The sequence below is a fragment of the Oryctolagus cuniculus genome, chromosome 6, assembly GCF_964237555.1.
Source record: "Oryctolagus cuniculus chromosome 6, mOryCun1.1, whole genome shotgun sequence".
In the NCBI taxonomy this organism is placed as follows: Eukaryota; Metazoa; Chordata; class Mammalia; order Lagomorpha; family Leporidae; genus Oryctolagus; species Oryctolagus cuniculus.
This window is the reverse complement of record NC_091437.1, coordinates 158,531,650-158,546,539: the sequence shown is the minus strand read 5'-3', so window position 1 is coordinate 158,546,539 and position 14,890 is coordinate 158,531,650. Positions and strand designations below refer to the sequence as shown.

At 41.9% G+C, this 14,890-nt stretch overlaps 1 protein-coding gene across 30 annotated transcripts in view; it reads right to left on the bottom strand.

Annotated features, from left to right (window-relative positions):
* Positions 1–7,309: 7,309 nt before the first annotated feature.
* Positions 7,310–14,890, bottom strand: part of PHF20L1 (PHD finger protein 20 like 1) — a 76,637-nt gene continuing 69,056 nt past the window's right edge. For 22 of the 30 annotated variants that reach the window (XM_070075518.1, XM_070075521.1, XM_051844047.2 and 19 more), the window contains 3 exons: positions 12,395–12,758; positions 11,004–11,169; positions 7,310–9,343 (listed from right to left, as the gene is read on the bottom strand). In XM_070075518.1, coding sequence (XP_069931619.1) covers positions 9,201–9,343; positions 11,004–11,169; positions 12,395–12,758 — 673 coding nt within the window. In that variant the 3' untranslated portion in view covers positions 7,310–9,200. The remainder of the gene's footprint in view (positions 9,344–11,003; positions 11,170–12,394; positions 12,759–14,890) is intronic. The other 8 variants (XM_070075520.1, XM_051844052.2, XM_070075506.1 and 5 more) reach the window with 2 other exon arrangements.

Genomic DNA, 14,890 nt, shown 5'->3' with positions numbered 1-14,890 from the left:
TACAACTGCCTCTGGGGATTTCTGAGCCTCCTGACCTTCCTCATCGAAGGCCACCCAGCTCATCTGTTTCATATCAACCGGCTTAGATGTGCAAGATTTTTGTGCAGCTTTCTTTTGCTTGGGGTCGGTGGAAAGCAAGCCTTAAGGGCTTACAGGGTAGGGTAGGTCCCCAATGTAGGAAAAGTCCCAAGACTGACCTCCTGTGTTTGAACCAGCTGTTCCACCCGGTCCCATGTGGACCAATCAAAAAGATTGGCAGCTGCGAGCCATGGCACCACTTCAGTAAGGACTTCCCAAACCTCCTCGGCTTGAGAGTCAGAAATTTCTAAGCCTTGAGTCTTTAGTATGCATCTCAGCGCCTTAGGCACTGGGTCATCACTTACCATGAGATTGCCCCATCCTTTCGGGGATACCTTGCCTCGAGAGCCTCGCTTAGCCGTGTCCGCCAGTACTTTCACTTTGGCCGGAGTCAGTCCTTCTTTAGGGCTCGTTTGTGTCCCTCGAGCCCTAGGTTGGGCAACACTTGTTGGGGGTCTGAGACTGGCCCCTGACCAGCAGGGGACAGTACAAGCACTCCCCGACAAGGTGAACGGGAGAGGTAAGGTCGATGGGTCAAGCATGCCACAGCAAGCACCCGTGAGCTCTGTCGAAGCAGGAACTACTTTATTGAGGAAGTGTCCAGGCTTATAAAGCTTACGAAAGACATGTGCAGTAGGGGAGCTAATCAGTGAAAAGGTCATGCAGGCATGGGTGGACCACGCACAGGGGCATATAGGGATTGTGCACAGTCCACGTGTCCGGAACTAAAGTGGACCTATCCCTGCAGGTGGCTTAACTGCAGCGGCCGCAGACACGCCCCCCGAACATCCGCCAGGCGCCATGTTGTTAGGGACTATTTTAGGCAATGCTCAATACTACTTGAGTGCCAGAAAGGGACAAGAAAAAGGTAAAACTGAAAAAGGATAGAAATCATAGTTGAACGTTTCCCAAATTTGGCAAAAATCATAAACCTACAGATTTAAGAAACTGAGCAAACCCCAGAGAATAAACCCAGAGAAACCAATCCTAGGACACATCAAAGTCCTGTCTGTGTAAACAGAACATATCTTCTTTCTCGTGAGTGCTCTAAATTATCTTCGGTAGTTATACAAAAGTTTATTTAAGATAATTATAAATAAAGGAGAGTAATATTTCAAACTGGGAAAATGTAAAAATAAGCTATTATATATTGTGTATATTTGAGAGTACTTCAAAAAGGTAATAAAAAAATGGATGAAGTGGTGTTTATCATGGCACCCAAAATTTCAAAAGCCACACACTTTTTCTTTGCACAATACATATTACCATGAATTTTCTGAGGCCTCTTGTGATTGCAGCAGCTTAAGCAATCACTACAAAGATTTGCCAAAAGATACACTCGAAAATGCTACAGATGAACTAAAATGGAATTCTAATTGTTCAAATAACACATAGAAAGGTAGAAAAAAAAAAACAGCGAAAGAGAAGGCAGTGAGAATGAACTCAATACAAAAAATGAGTAACCAAACAGCATACTTTAAGCCTAAAATATAGATTATTACAATATGCTAAATGGTCCACCACTTAAAGGACAGAGATTGGCAGAGTATGTTTCTTAAAAATGACTCAACTACATACTGTCTATAAAAGGCTCACCTCAAATAGAATGATATAGGTAGATGAAAGTAAAAGATGGAAAAAGACATACTCAATTCCATGCAAATATTAATCAGAGAATGCAGGGATAGCCCTACTATTGAAAGATAAGACAGATTTTAGAGCACATGAAGCTCCCTGCGGTGAGGAGGGAGGTTCCACAATAGCATAAGGGTCAGTCCTCCAAGAAGATAAAGTAATCCTGCTGTCTATGCATCAAACAACAGAGCTGCCAAATCTGTGAGGCAAACACTGAGAGAACTGAGAGGAGAAATAGACAACTGACAGTTAAAGTGAGAGACTTCCACACCCCTCTCTCAATAGTTGACAGACCAACTAGAAAGGAAAACCAGCAAGGACACAGAAGAACTCAACATCATCACCAACAGGAGCGGACCAATGCAGCCCGGACAAGAGCAGAGCACATGCTCTTTTAAGCATCTCCACGGAACACACAGTAAGATAGACTATTCCTGAGCCATATACAACAAATCCCAACAGATTTCAATGAATTAAAAATCATACAGTATGTTCTCTGATATCAGTGGAACCAAACTAGAAACAAGCAACAGGAAGACAACAGAAAATATTTCTAAACACTTGAAACTAAATGACATACTTCCAAATAATGCATGCATCAAAGAGGAAATCTCTAGGGGAAATTTAAATATAATTGAACTGGGACCAGTGTCAGGGCAGGAGGTTAAGCCACCATTTGTGATTCTGGCATCCCATATCAGAGCACTGGTTAGAGTCCCAGCTGTTCCATTCCCCTCCCAGCTCCCTGCTAACGCATCTGAGAAGGCAAAGGAAGAGTGCCCAGCACCTTGGGCCCCTGCCACCCATGTGGGAGACCAGAAAGGAGTTCCTGGCTCCAGGCTTCAGCATGGTCCAGCCCCAGCTATTGCATCTATACGGAGAGTGAACCAGTGAATGGAAGCTGGCACTTGCTTGCTTGCTCGCGCTTTCTCTCTCCCTCCGGCCCTCTCCCCTCCCATTGCCCCATCCCTTTCTCCCTCTGTTACTTTGCCTTTCAAATAAACAAATCTTTAAAAACCAGATTTAATGGAATGAACATGTCAACATATCCAAGTTTGTGGGACCCCTGATCTGTCGCTCCCCCTCTTCATGGAGGAACGACACTAAACCCTGCCTAGGCTTCATATCCGAGTCACGGCACCATTATGTCACTCCCCCTCTTCATGGAGGAACGACACAGGACCCTGCGCTGTTCTTTCGTCTGCTCGGCCCTCCCCGGGTTTGCTGCTGGTTCTTCCCGGGTTGGCTGCCGACCCTTCCACCTCCGTGGAAGGCTGCACAGGTGTTCCTTCAGATAGATGTTCCTTGTGCATGTTGTCTCTCTCCTCCTTTATAGTCCTCTTCCGCCAATCCCAACTCTGCTACCCACACGCCGAGTACGCTGCTCTCCTCCAATCAGGAGCAGGTCCTACAGTTTGTCAAGTTGGTGAGAGGCAGCTGGGTAGAAGCTGTACGCTCCTCTCCCAGCGCCATATTGTGGAAGAGCAGATGCATAGAATAAGTCTTAATTCCAGTAACTTAGTCTAGTCCGAGTTGCTCCCCACATGATCAGTCATTTTTTGTACCTCCGTTTTTACACATGGAAGCATTTAAGGCCAGAAATCTAACATAGCATGGGCTATATCTCACAAATGTAACCTCGTTGTGTTTTTATTTTCACTGTCTGAAATATTTTCTTATTCTATACAGTCTTTTTCTTGGCTTCATGGATTATTTAGAAGTATATTGCTTAGTTTTCAAGCATTTGGGTTCTTTCTCAGGTAATTATCTGGTATTACTTTCCTGCTCAATTCCATTGTGGCCAGAACACATATCCCTGATTTCAATCATCTTACACTGAGACTTGTTTTTATAGACTGGATACCTCTTGTGCCCCCTGCACATATGAAAAGGACATTCAGATTCTTACATTGTTGGGTGAAATGTTCCACGTCAGTTAAGCCGGGTGACCATTTTTGTTACATTTGTCTACATCCGTACAGATTCTATTCTATTAATGTGAAAGGAGGGTGTAATTGGAGACTTTCCTGTTTCTCTGTTCAGGGATAAGTGTTTGCTTCGTGCATTTTGACGCTGTTACTGTAACATTTTACTTTTACTATTGCTACAAGGTACCATTTTACTGCAGAGAGAAGTGCTAGAAGATGATAAAGATTTGTATGAAGACTTCAAAAACATGCACTGTCTTCTCATTCCATTCCTGCCACTAAAGTACCCTTCTAAATATAAAAGAAGGTAATGTTTTGTTGAGAAATAAAATGGAAAAGCAAAAACAAATTTTTGAAAAGTTTCCAAATATTGTGGAAGTGTTGCTCATATATTTCAAGTTTTTTTTCCCCCACTGGAAAGGTAATGTGAGAGAGATGGACGGAGATCTCCCACCCACTGGTTCACTCTTCCTGACCCCACAAATGCCTGAAGCAGCAGAGACTGGACCAGGCCAGAGCCAGGAGCTAGGGAATCAGTGTGGGTCTCCCACATGCGTGGCACGGTCTCAAGTCCATGAGTCCTATTTGCTGCCTCCTGTGGTGCACATTAGCCGAAAGCCACAGGCAGGAGTGGAACCAGGACTTGAACCCAGCAGAGCACCCAAACAGCAACTTTGTTCTGTGCCAAATGTCCCCTTGTGTTTTAGCGATAGTGGGTACTACCAAATATGTACTCGGATCCCATCGAATACATTTTAAAATGCCAATACTGGTTGAGATGAAGATCAGTATTCACACATCGGGGAGGTCCTGCTCTTTTCGGAAGTTTATATCTGCGAGGGAACTTCAGATGGAAGCAGCAGCCCTTCACTGCCCATAGCGGTGTCCTAAGCCACGCCCACTTCTATGAGCTCTTTCCTCTCGGCTCATCTCGAATCCCCAAATACATCCAAGTCTTGTCACTGGCTCTCTCAAGGGTGCTCAAAGACAATTTTTCAAAAATCCTTTAGAAGTCTCTTTCACACACACATGCGCGTACACGTTTTAATGAAAACCCCTCCACCTGCAAGTCCACCTGCCTTTCCTTTCTCTGGCCTCCCTGGCTGGCCCCCTGGACTCTTTCCTAGCTGGAACTGATTTTGTTTGTAATAGCCTATAAACCACGATCTTACTAATTCTACATCTCCTCTTAGCTTCACTTAATGGCTGACACATAAAGACATTCAGTATGTCTACCAGTTTCAATTTTATTTAGTAAAAGCTTCTAGGTACCTTATTTGTTTACATTCTCATGCAAGTTCTAAACTAGGCATCATTGCCATGAAGGTCAGGAAATCAAAGCTCAGAAGGATCGCATGGCTGGTCAACTGCCAGAGCGCAAGTCTGAGTTCAGGACTCAGAGTGCCCACCTGGTCCACTCCACCCAATCTCCAGTCACTGGGGTGGCTCCTGGCACAGCACTGGGTGCTATATGAAGCCTGCCATAATGGAGTGCTTCTCATTGGAAGAGAGATCAAAGCTTGAAGCAATGTCTGGGTTTCCAATTGAGACATGGTTAGGTGAACTGCAAATGATCCAGATAGCACGGACTTAAACACGATTGGCAGTAGTTCTAGAAGTTTCACAGTAGCAAATGGAGATGACAGCAGTTGAAGCACACAGGCTAGAAAACAACATGAACTTGGACTAGCACAAAGTTTGAATCCTGAACTCGCCATTTGCATCCTAACTAGAAGTTTCTGTCTCAGACACCAGTGTCTTCAGCTAGCAAAGGACCATTTCACCCGTCTTACAAAAGCATTCAATTAGTACGGATACTGCAGCTAAGATACACAAAGCCTGACCCAACCTTCTAGGTTGGCAGTGGTCATTTTGATGGAGTAGAATAATGACGTTGGCATTTCAGGTCAGCATTAATAGCTCCACATTTTCTTCAGAAAGACAGCAGGCTTCCAGGGAGAACTGCAGAGGAAGACGACACTGCGGTGGCACGGAGGTGAGCAGTGACTGTTTCTAGCCTGGGCTCTGAGGGTAATGTGATCCACGGAGAGTGAGGCTGGCAGGAGGCTCGGTTTCTCGGAGCGGAAACAGTACGCTGCTTTTTACACATGTGGAAGTGAGAACATCTCAGCGGAAGTAAGTGGAATTAAGATGAATGTTAGGAAAAGGGGCTTTGCCTGAAATTCTAATAACCAGTTCCTTTCAGGAAAAATTAACTATTCTTAGGCATGAAAATAAATCAGCGGAAACACACAACTGTGAGGAAATACAAACTAGACTTATCAGTATTACACTAGTGGGGATCCCTCCCCCAGCAATGCCCACACTACCGTCTAGGCGGCAATTAAAACATCTTCTCAAGAAATCCTCTCGGTGAACCAGCGGATGGAAGACCTCTCTCTGCCTCTGCCTTTCAAATAAATAACTTTTTTTTTTTTTAAGAAATCCTCTACAGTATATTGCTTAAACATACCTATATGGGTATATTTAAAGACTGAAAGGGAAAAAAAAAAGTCTTATCTTTACCTGAGACTGCCTGCAACGAAACTGTCCTCTGGAACTCATACAGAAAAGCCCTGCCCACTAATCGATCAGGCTTCACCCAGGGGCTGGCGCTGTGGCGTAGCAGATAAAGCCATCGCCTGCAGTGCCAGCAGCAGCCCATGTGGGCACAGGTTCAAGTCCCAGCTGCTCCACTTCTGATCCAGCTGCCTGCTAATGTGCCTGGGAAAGTGGCAGAAGATGTCCCAAGTGCTTGAGTCCCTGCACCTATGTGGAAGACCCGGATGAAGCTCCTGGCTCCATTTGGGGAATGAGTCAGTGGGTGTAACAAGTTCATCACCCCACCTTTCAAATAAAATGTTTTTAAAAGGCTTCAACCAATTGTTGATAGTCTGTGTATTAAAGGTATGTGCAAATAATAGTGTTAAAGATATAAATTTAAAAGAATTCAATTTCTAATTCATATACACATAAGCAACAATTTTAAACATCTAATTATTAAATGGAACTTCAGCCTGCTGGCTGCTAACAAACACTGATTTTATTTTAGACACAGCTTGAGTATCTCTGATCCAAAATGCTTGCAACTAAGAATTTCAGATTTTAAAATATTCGCACACATAAATTATCTTGAAGATGGGACTTAAGTCTCAACTCAAAACTCATGTATGTTTCATATACACCTTTATACACCTAACCGAAGGTGGCTTCACACAGCATGTGCAGTGTGCCCACATTTTGGCTGAGACCGTAGTGTGAGATGAGTGATGGAATTTTCCATTTGTGGCATATCACGTCAGTGCTCAGAAAGTTCCAGCAGATTCTGGAGTATTTCTGATTGTGGATTTCTGGATTAGGGATGCCCAACCTGTGCTACCAGGCCAAATGTGCATGGATTTACCCACGGTCACCAGGGAGTAGAAGATCAGTGCTACTGGGCACAAAGGCTCTTCTGTGAGTGTGGCCAGATTCTAAGCAACACTACCATCCCTAGATTAGGGGGCTACTTGCTCCGTTTCTGAGAAAAGAAATATAAATTCAATGTCTGGAAGTTAGCCACAACAGGGAAATAAGAGCCATTATTTTAAAAGATAAGTCAAAGGTTTAGTTAGTATCAATCATGAAATACAGACATTCGCAAATTTACTCCACACACAGAACACAGGCACTTTTTTTTCACTTTAATAGGCAAATTTAAGCGACTACCCCACAATATCACCTCTGCTAAAGCTTTCCATTGATCAGCAAGATCTTTGACAAAATCACTGCATCACAAGTAAATACACAGGATCATATTTTATGTCTGTTGATCTTTGGCACATTTGTCAAGTTGTAGAATCTCAAAAGGCAATAAAAGTTTCTGTTTTGCACATTCTTTTAGTCTTTACATTAAAATATAAGGCCGCAAAAAGGCAAGCTGAAATTTTAGGATATGTGGAATAGTTTTAATAAAGGGTTTACATACAGTACCTTACATATAGAACAGTGTGTTTGCAAATTTAAATAATATCTGAATGTACAGTGGCATGTATTCTTATCAAAGATAAATTCAAGTTTACTGTCTATCAGTTCTCAAATGCATTTATACAGATCGCTAGAACTGATAAACAGAACGAGGCATAAAATATTCAAGTGTTATAGTCATCAAATAGCCTCCTCTTAACAGTCCTTTTCCCCCTTAAAAAATTTTTCAAAACCTGTACATACACTTTTAATTTTTAAAAACAGTCTGTTAAAAGGTAACATTTCATGTTAACCACCAATTCGTATAGTCTATGGTAATAAAACTAGGCATGTGTGATATAAATATGTGTAGACTATGTACATACGTACACTGAGTGTCTGTTCAGAACAAGCACACACACTTCCGCATACCTGCGTATGGAGCACTGGGCGCGAACAACTCACTTGAGGACCGGCACACAGTAGGACCTAGGCTCAAAATCCAGCAAGAGCTAAGACAGCAACTTAGTTGCCTTTGGTTCAGAAATCTGTCCATTTGTAATCAAAGCTAAAAGTTTTGAGTGCGCATGTATTTTTTAAAAATAAAATTCATCTTCAGAAATGAAGCTTTTCCAGTATTCTGCTAGTAGCAGTTGAAAAATCCACAGCCACAAGTTATTTTGATATTTCTGTCACTCCTCATCCCAGCTGAGGTTATTTACAAGTTTTTTGTGAAGGCAAACAGCCAGCATATTCAGGCTCAAACCGTATGTTGAATCCTGAATACTGCCTCTCAACTATTTACCCAGCACATGTGATGTACTGGTTTCAGATGGACTGATGCAGTTAGAGAAAACTGGGCATGAGAGAACTCCCACAATATTTAAAGTCCTCTTCCCAGCAGGATCATCAACATTTGGCACATCAGACTCTTCTGCAAGGTGGTCTGTTTCTAATGAGCTCAATGCCCGCAATAGATTCCAATTATTTGGTGTTTTTCAAATACATTCACAATGAAGTAAGAACTCCACAGTTATTCCTCCCAGAAGTGAGGCTTCACTGTCAGCTTTCTGATTCAGGACATTCATTACCCAGAAACAGCTCATGATCCTCCGAAAGCTTACACAACCCGAACGTCCGTGCAGCTGGTTCCCACTGCTGAGAAGGCAGTTCTTAGAACTACTTTGTAGAACTCTAGAATTTCAATTTCCTTTACAATTTTGTTTTTGGCCAAATGCTGGCTTCTAAACGTGACTCCTTCTACAAAAATCCATATAAATACACCACACTTCTATGGGCATCTCAAGCTTCACATAAGCAACTATTCACAAATCCTGCACATTGGATGCCCTTAGCGTAGATGATACTCTACTTCCCAGATCCTTGGCATACAACACATGCTCGCTCGAAGCCTGCTCACGATGTTTCAGTGTAAGCTTCCTTGATAAAGCTGTTCTTCACTTCGCTTTCCAAGGTGCCATCCCACCGACATCACAAAGCAGTTCATGGCCAAATGTCACTAAGCTTTTTAACTATCCACTTGGCAGTCACGTGGAGAGTAAAAGTGATTCGCCTAAAGAGACCCACATTCTTTTCATTAAGTTTTCCCTGCTGTCATACAGAGCAAAGAGTTGCTATTTGTTGTACTTTTCCCATGTCAATTAGGAGCTGTTTTATGTGGCGTTTAAGCTGGGGTAGTCTTGCCAGAGGGTCTGGTGGCTCCAGTTCCCCTGTGAAATCAAGCCAGCTTTCCAGAACTGAAAGAGAAAAGAGAACAAACAAATCCAAATGACTGCTGGAAGAAGAGTAAAAAAATCCTTATCATTACAAGGATGGAAGGGTAATAGAGGGCTCAATTTCTGTCTTTGAAAAGGTCAGCTTACTCAAATCATTTGTGACAAGAATTCTTTACGTCTCACTCCTCTTTAGAAATGTGACCTGTTAATTTAGGTCTCACACACACACACACACACACTTCACTTTGAACGTCACCTTTACCTTCTTCTCGAACAGGAAACAACTGTGTCCTATGCCTGCTCAGGTTTTTGATTAATGTAGATCTAAACCATCTCTACCACAATTAAATGAAATTTATCTGCTCTAACCATTCTTTTAAAAAATAAAGAAATTCTTTGTAACAAAGGAAAGGCAGTGGCAATTTCTGTGTCCTTTTCAACCGAATTATCTCATTACTTTGTAAAAACTGTATTACAATTCCTTTCTATTGGAAATATAAATATACTATAGAATAATGTCAAGCTACAGTTCCCTTTCTTCAAAAAGTCTGTGTAAGACATTAACTCTATAGTTGGTTTCTAACCAAACAGTAGGTGCTGAATAGGCTTCTATTTGCCCTCCACTCTTTTCAGGGCAAAGTAAAGGCAGAAGGTCTAACCTGGCACAGTGTGGAAGTAACATGTGCTTTTGCAATTGCAAAATGAACAAAAGGAGTGGTGATGGGGACAGTGGGATACAGTCTCTGAGGTCAGAGAAAAGAGAAGTCAGAGAGCATAAAATGAACACTAGGTTAGGAGTTGTGTAACCCAGATGACTCCACTTTCTCAGCTATGCAGTGGACACTCTTTTTCCCCCGGCTTTGCAGGGCTCTTCAGGGATGACAAATGAAGATATAAAATATATAATGGAAAAGCATTTGAAAATTTGTATGCAAACCTAAAGTTTATCCACTTACTCTTTTAGGAGTTTTTGTTTTGTTAATTTCCCTTAGCAAATACTAACAAAACTGCGAGCAAACATTCAAAATATTTTTCCTCAGGCCGGCACTGTGGCGCAGTGGGTTAAAGCCCTGGCCTGAAGCACCGGCATCCCATGTGGGCACTGGTTCTAGTCCCGGCTGCTCCTCTTCTGATTCAGTTCTCTGTTGCGGCCTGGGAAGGCAGTGGAAGATGGCCCAAATGTTTGGGCCCCTGCACCCATGTGGGAGACCCAGAGGAGGTTCCTAGCTCCTGGCTTCAGATCAGCACAGCTCCGGCCATTGCAGCCATCTGGAGAGTGAACCAGCGGATGGAAGACCTCTCTCTCTGTCTCTACCTCTCTCAGTAACTCTAATAAATAAAATAAATCTTAAAAAAATTTATTCCTCTCATATTTCAAATATGCTTAAATTCCTTATGCTGATAAAAACAAACCCACACAGTTTAAGGAAACTGAAGGCTATTCTGAAATAAGTGTCCTATATCGAGCCTGGCACATGGGCAGTATTCAATTATCACCTTGAAAAAAACAACCACCTAAGACACAGTCTTACCATCTTCACCAAAAAGACACAACAAAGTTAAATACAGCATAAAGGGACACACGAGGCTCCCTCGGTCTGCAGCGCATCTGAAGTTCTCATCATACGTCTCCATCATAACAGACACACTACAGTTGCATTTTAGTTCTTTCTTAAATTACCATCAACTTCTTTTTCTATTCGGTCCATCCTGCTGGTGACTTCATTCTGCACGTTTTCTATGTGTGTCAGGAGATTGAGTTGCCACTGAAGATGCGAGTCTCGTGGGTCTTCAGAGCCCTTTTTGTCATTATAAACAAACACCACATTCCCTTCTGCTGGGTTCTTCTCCAAAGGACCATTGGGAAAAATAAGAAAATTGGATAAAATGCAATGTCACCAATATGGGAAAGATACATTAAAACCATATCACCCACAATGATACGGGAAACCCAGTCTGACTCCTAGGGTATCTGACAGAGGTGTGGCCTGGTGCTTCTGTAGAGCCTAGCACAGCATGACAATGGGAGATGCTTCAACAAAACAAAACGTGTTCAATAAACAAAGTCACTCAGTCTATTCTGTAATTACAATCAGCCCATTTAGACTGGCCCCACCCTCAATTAAGCTCAGGGCAAGGCAATGATGGAAAAATCAAGAAAGTTGTCAAAGACCAGGAGGAAGTGTAATTAACTACAGACTGGGCTTTACTGCTACAATTAAATCATGAGGTGAGGGAAAGCTGCGTATCTTTAAAGAAAGTCAGAAGGGCAAACTGCTTAGTGTGTGTGTGCATGTCATGTGTGCGTGCACATGCACACATACATACAAACACATACACACACACCAAATCTGGACTTGGATTTGCCAGTGACAACTCATTTTACACGAGGGATATTATTTTGCTAAAATAATTTACCACAGATTTCATGAAATATAAATTTCTAAATTATTAGGAAGTACTAGTTTACATGATTACTTTATAAGGAAATCATAGAAATAAAGAACTAAAGTAAAAGTGGCTTTGCTAGTTGAAAATCTCTAAAAAATGAAGGCACAAACTCTTTAAGATGATCTCAGTGAATAGGAAGTAAGTTTACAAAAATTCAGCATACATACAGAGCTGTAAGAATTCAGCTTACTGTGAAATGGATCTTCATGCATTTACAAATGTGCTAAAACGGAAGGAAAGAAAATGAGAGGGCCGGGCCTTTTCTGAAACATGTGAGAGACAAATCACGTCACCCACATGTGCCTTCGTGTCCTCACAGGCAGACATTTTCATCTGGAAGCAATGTGACTCATTATTATCTTTCTGAGGCATTAAGTGTGGTTACAAAATTGAAATTTTTATTAGGTTAATAGTAAACAGAATTACTACAAATCTGAATGAGGGGCTAATTAAATATTCATATCGCCAGTGTTTTCCTATAGAAAAAACAAAAGTCTACCTTAACAAAATACCACGAATTTGGAAATGTAAGTGAAACCTGGAAATTCAGTATGCTATTTTACAAAATTTTCCTGTGTTTTTCTATCACCTTCCATGCAAAGAAAAATGAACCAGCTTTACCTTTTCAGGCATTCTATGCTCTTTTGCTGAGAATTTTAAACGGTTTTTATCTCCCATGCGGAATTCTTGTTCTTCTTCAAAACTACTAACATCATCATCATCTGAGCTCCCAGGGTCTGCGAGAGATTTGCAGTCCTGACCAAAACTTTGTGGCTTTTGGTAGCTGTGCTCACTTGTAATATAGGTTCCTTCAATTTTTAGGGGCAAACGAGGAGGCTCTTTATGGTTCTGTACATATTTCTTTTCTTCTAGGGTAACTGTGTCTCGCACTGCTACTTTTTTCTCTATCCCCGCTATTACTTGATCTCGGTCTTTGCGCTTCCCCGAACATGCCCAGAGGTGAAGGTCAGGATGATGTTTATTCCTTCAAACAAAGGTGGAAAAACAGCAGTTCACAAAAAGCAACAAGTGGGGCACCATTTCACAGTCAGGCTAGGAGGAGGGCAGGAACTGAAGACAAAAGCAAAGCTTGACATGTCTCAATTTTAAAGAAATAATCCTCAGAAAAGCAATACTGAATTTAAATCTGTTGACAGTTCACATCATTGATTGATACATGCATTTTTTTCCTATAGATTTTTCACTGCTGTTTTTTTTTATTGTATAATATGGAAAAATTTTATAAGTTTATTTTAAAACTTCCTTTCGGTCACAAAGTGGCAAGAAAATAAATTGCAAATTCACATGTCCACAAAGTAAAAATCTCCACCATGGCAGTCACAACTGAGGGATAATCTTCCAGATGTTTTCCATACACATCAAATGATCCTCAATGGGAAAGCATACTCTCTCTTTTGTTGTTTCTGTATGGGACTCCAGCAATTTACTGTTTTGTTTTTTTTTTTTCTTTCCCTCAAACACACCTCCTTACGGGCGTTTTGCCAGAGCAGTACACAGTAGACCTGCTGAGTCTGGCCAACCAACAGCATTAATTACCCACTGAGTCCAGACAAACAATCTCTGCTGAGGCAGATGGGGAACGTGAGAGTGAGAGTGAGAGAGAGAGAAAACGTGTATTTGCAGACAGGTATATTCCAGTCAGATAAATTTCTAGATATGCAAACGCTGAATAATAATCATTTTTACTTTGAAGAAAGTAACACTGGGAAAGTGGCCTACTGTAATGCCCACCCGCCTCTATTGTCACCAGACATGAGAGCACAATGGTGTGCAGTTAGCTCTGTGGTAACTACAACTGTGCAGCAAGCCAAACAGCCACAGCACTGGAGACAGAGGAGGACATCTGGGGCATAAACTTTTCCAAAGACTCAACCATGTTTGGGATTTAATAATTTCCAAATTAGATAAACCTCAGAGTCAAACTGTTCTTAATATTACATGCAAGTATTGTTTCTGAGATGATAAATTTTATCTTTTCATTGCCTAACAATACCCAGGAAACACTAAAATTCTCCACCAGTAGAGTAGAAAGAGAACTGGCTTTGCAGTCCAAAAGGCCAATGATTTAAACCCTGCTGTGTCACGGAGAAGCTTGGACAAGCCATGTCTGATGATGCTTTCTCTGACTTACTGTAAAAATTAAATGAAATCTCACACAAAACCACAATTATCTGGCATGTACTAGGTTTTCAATAAATAGTAGGTAATAATAATAATCACTATTATTACTAAAAGCATTAATATAAAGAGGGCCTAGAGGCTCATGAAGCAGAAACAGTCAAGTTAAAATTCTTATCAAAATTATGACAACAGAAATTCATACAGATGCCAAGAGAGGAACAACCACTTTTTTTTAAGCCTAATAAATTTGTCTTTCCTTCAAGTCTTGACATTCATGTTGACTTTTCATAAAGAAATGCAGAGTCAGGCTTACGATACATAAGTGAAGCAAATATCACTTAACAGTTACTGAGAACTTAGGCCTCCACTGTGCACCTGGGATAAAATCATGAGTAAGACACAGCTCTACAGAAGAACTCAGGGTAGAGCAAGGGGACACACAGGAAAATGAAGTGCACCAAAGTGCACAACACTGGCATACATGGAGCTTGTCAAGAGCATGGTCAGTTCTAGATGGGCAGACAATAATCGTGACAAGGCCAAGAGGGGCGAGAGGTAGGTGGATATTCTGGGACTAAGTAAAGGCCTAGCTGTGGAAGAGCACGTTGTACTCAGGGATTATGGGCGGGCACACTGGAACATCTGGGGATAAAAACCCAGGGGAGGGAAAGCACACCAAGATGGCAGACAGAAGCATACGTATCACAGAAGAACTCGGAGAGCACGCTGAAGAGCGCAGACTTTGTTCACTGGAGAACAGGAAGGCAATGGTACCTTAAGCTAAAAGGAACCACCTTACCTATCTTTCACTGAGATCACGCTGACAGCAGTGAAGGAGGTGCTGTTAGGGTACAAGACAGAGAGGACCCATCGCACAATGCTGAGGAACCACAGTGAAGGAGGGCGTGGACACGGGGAGGGGCACGAAGACGGGGTGGGGTGAGGCCCCACCTAAGACAGGTGAGTGCACAGGAA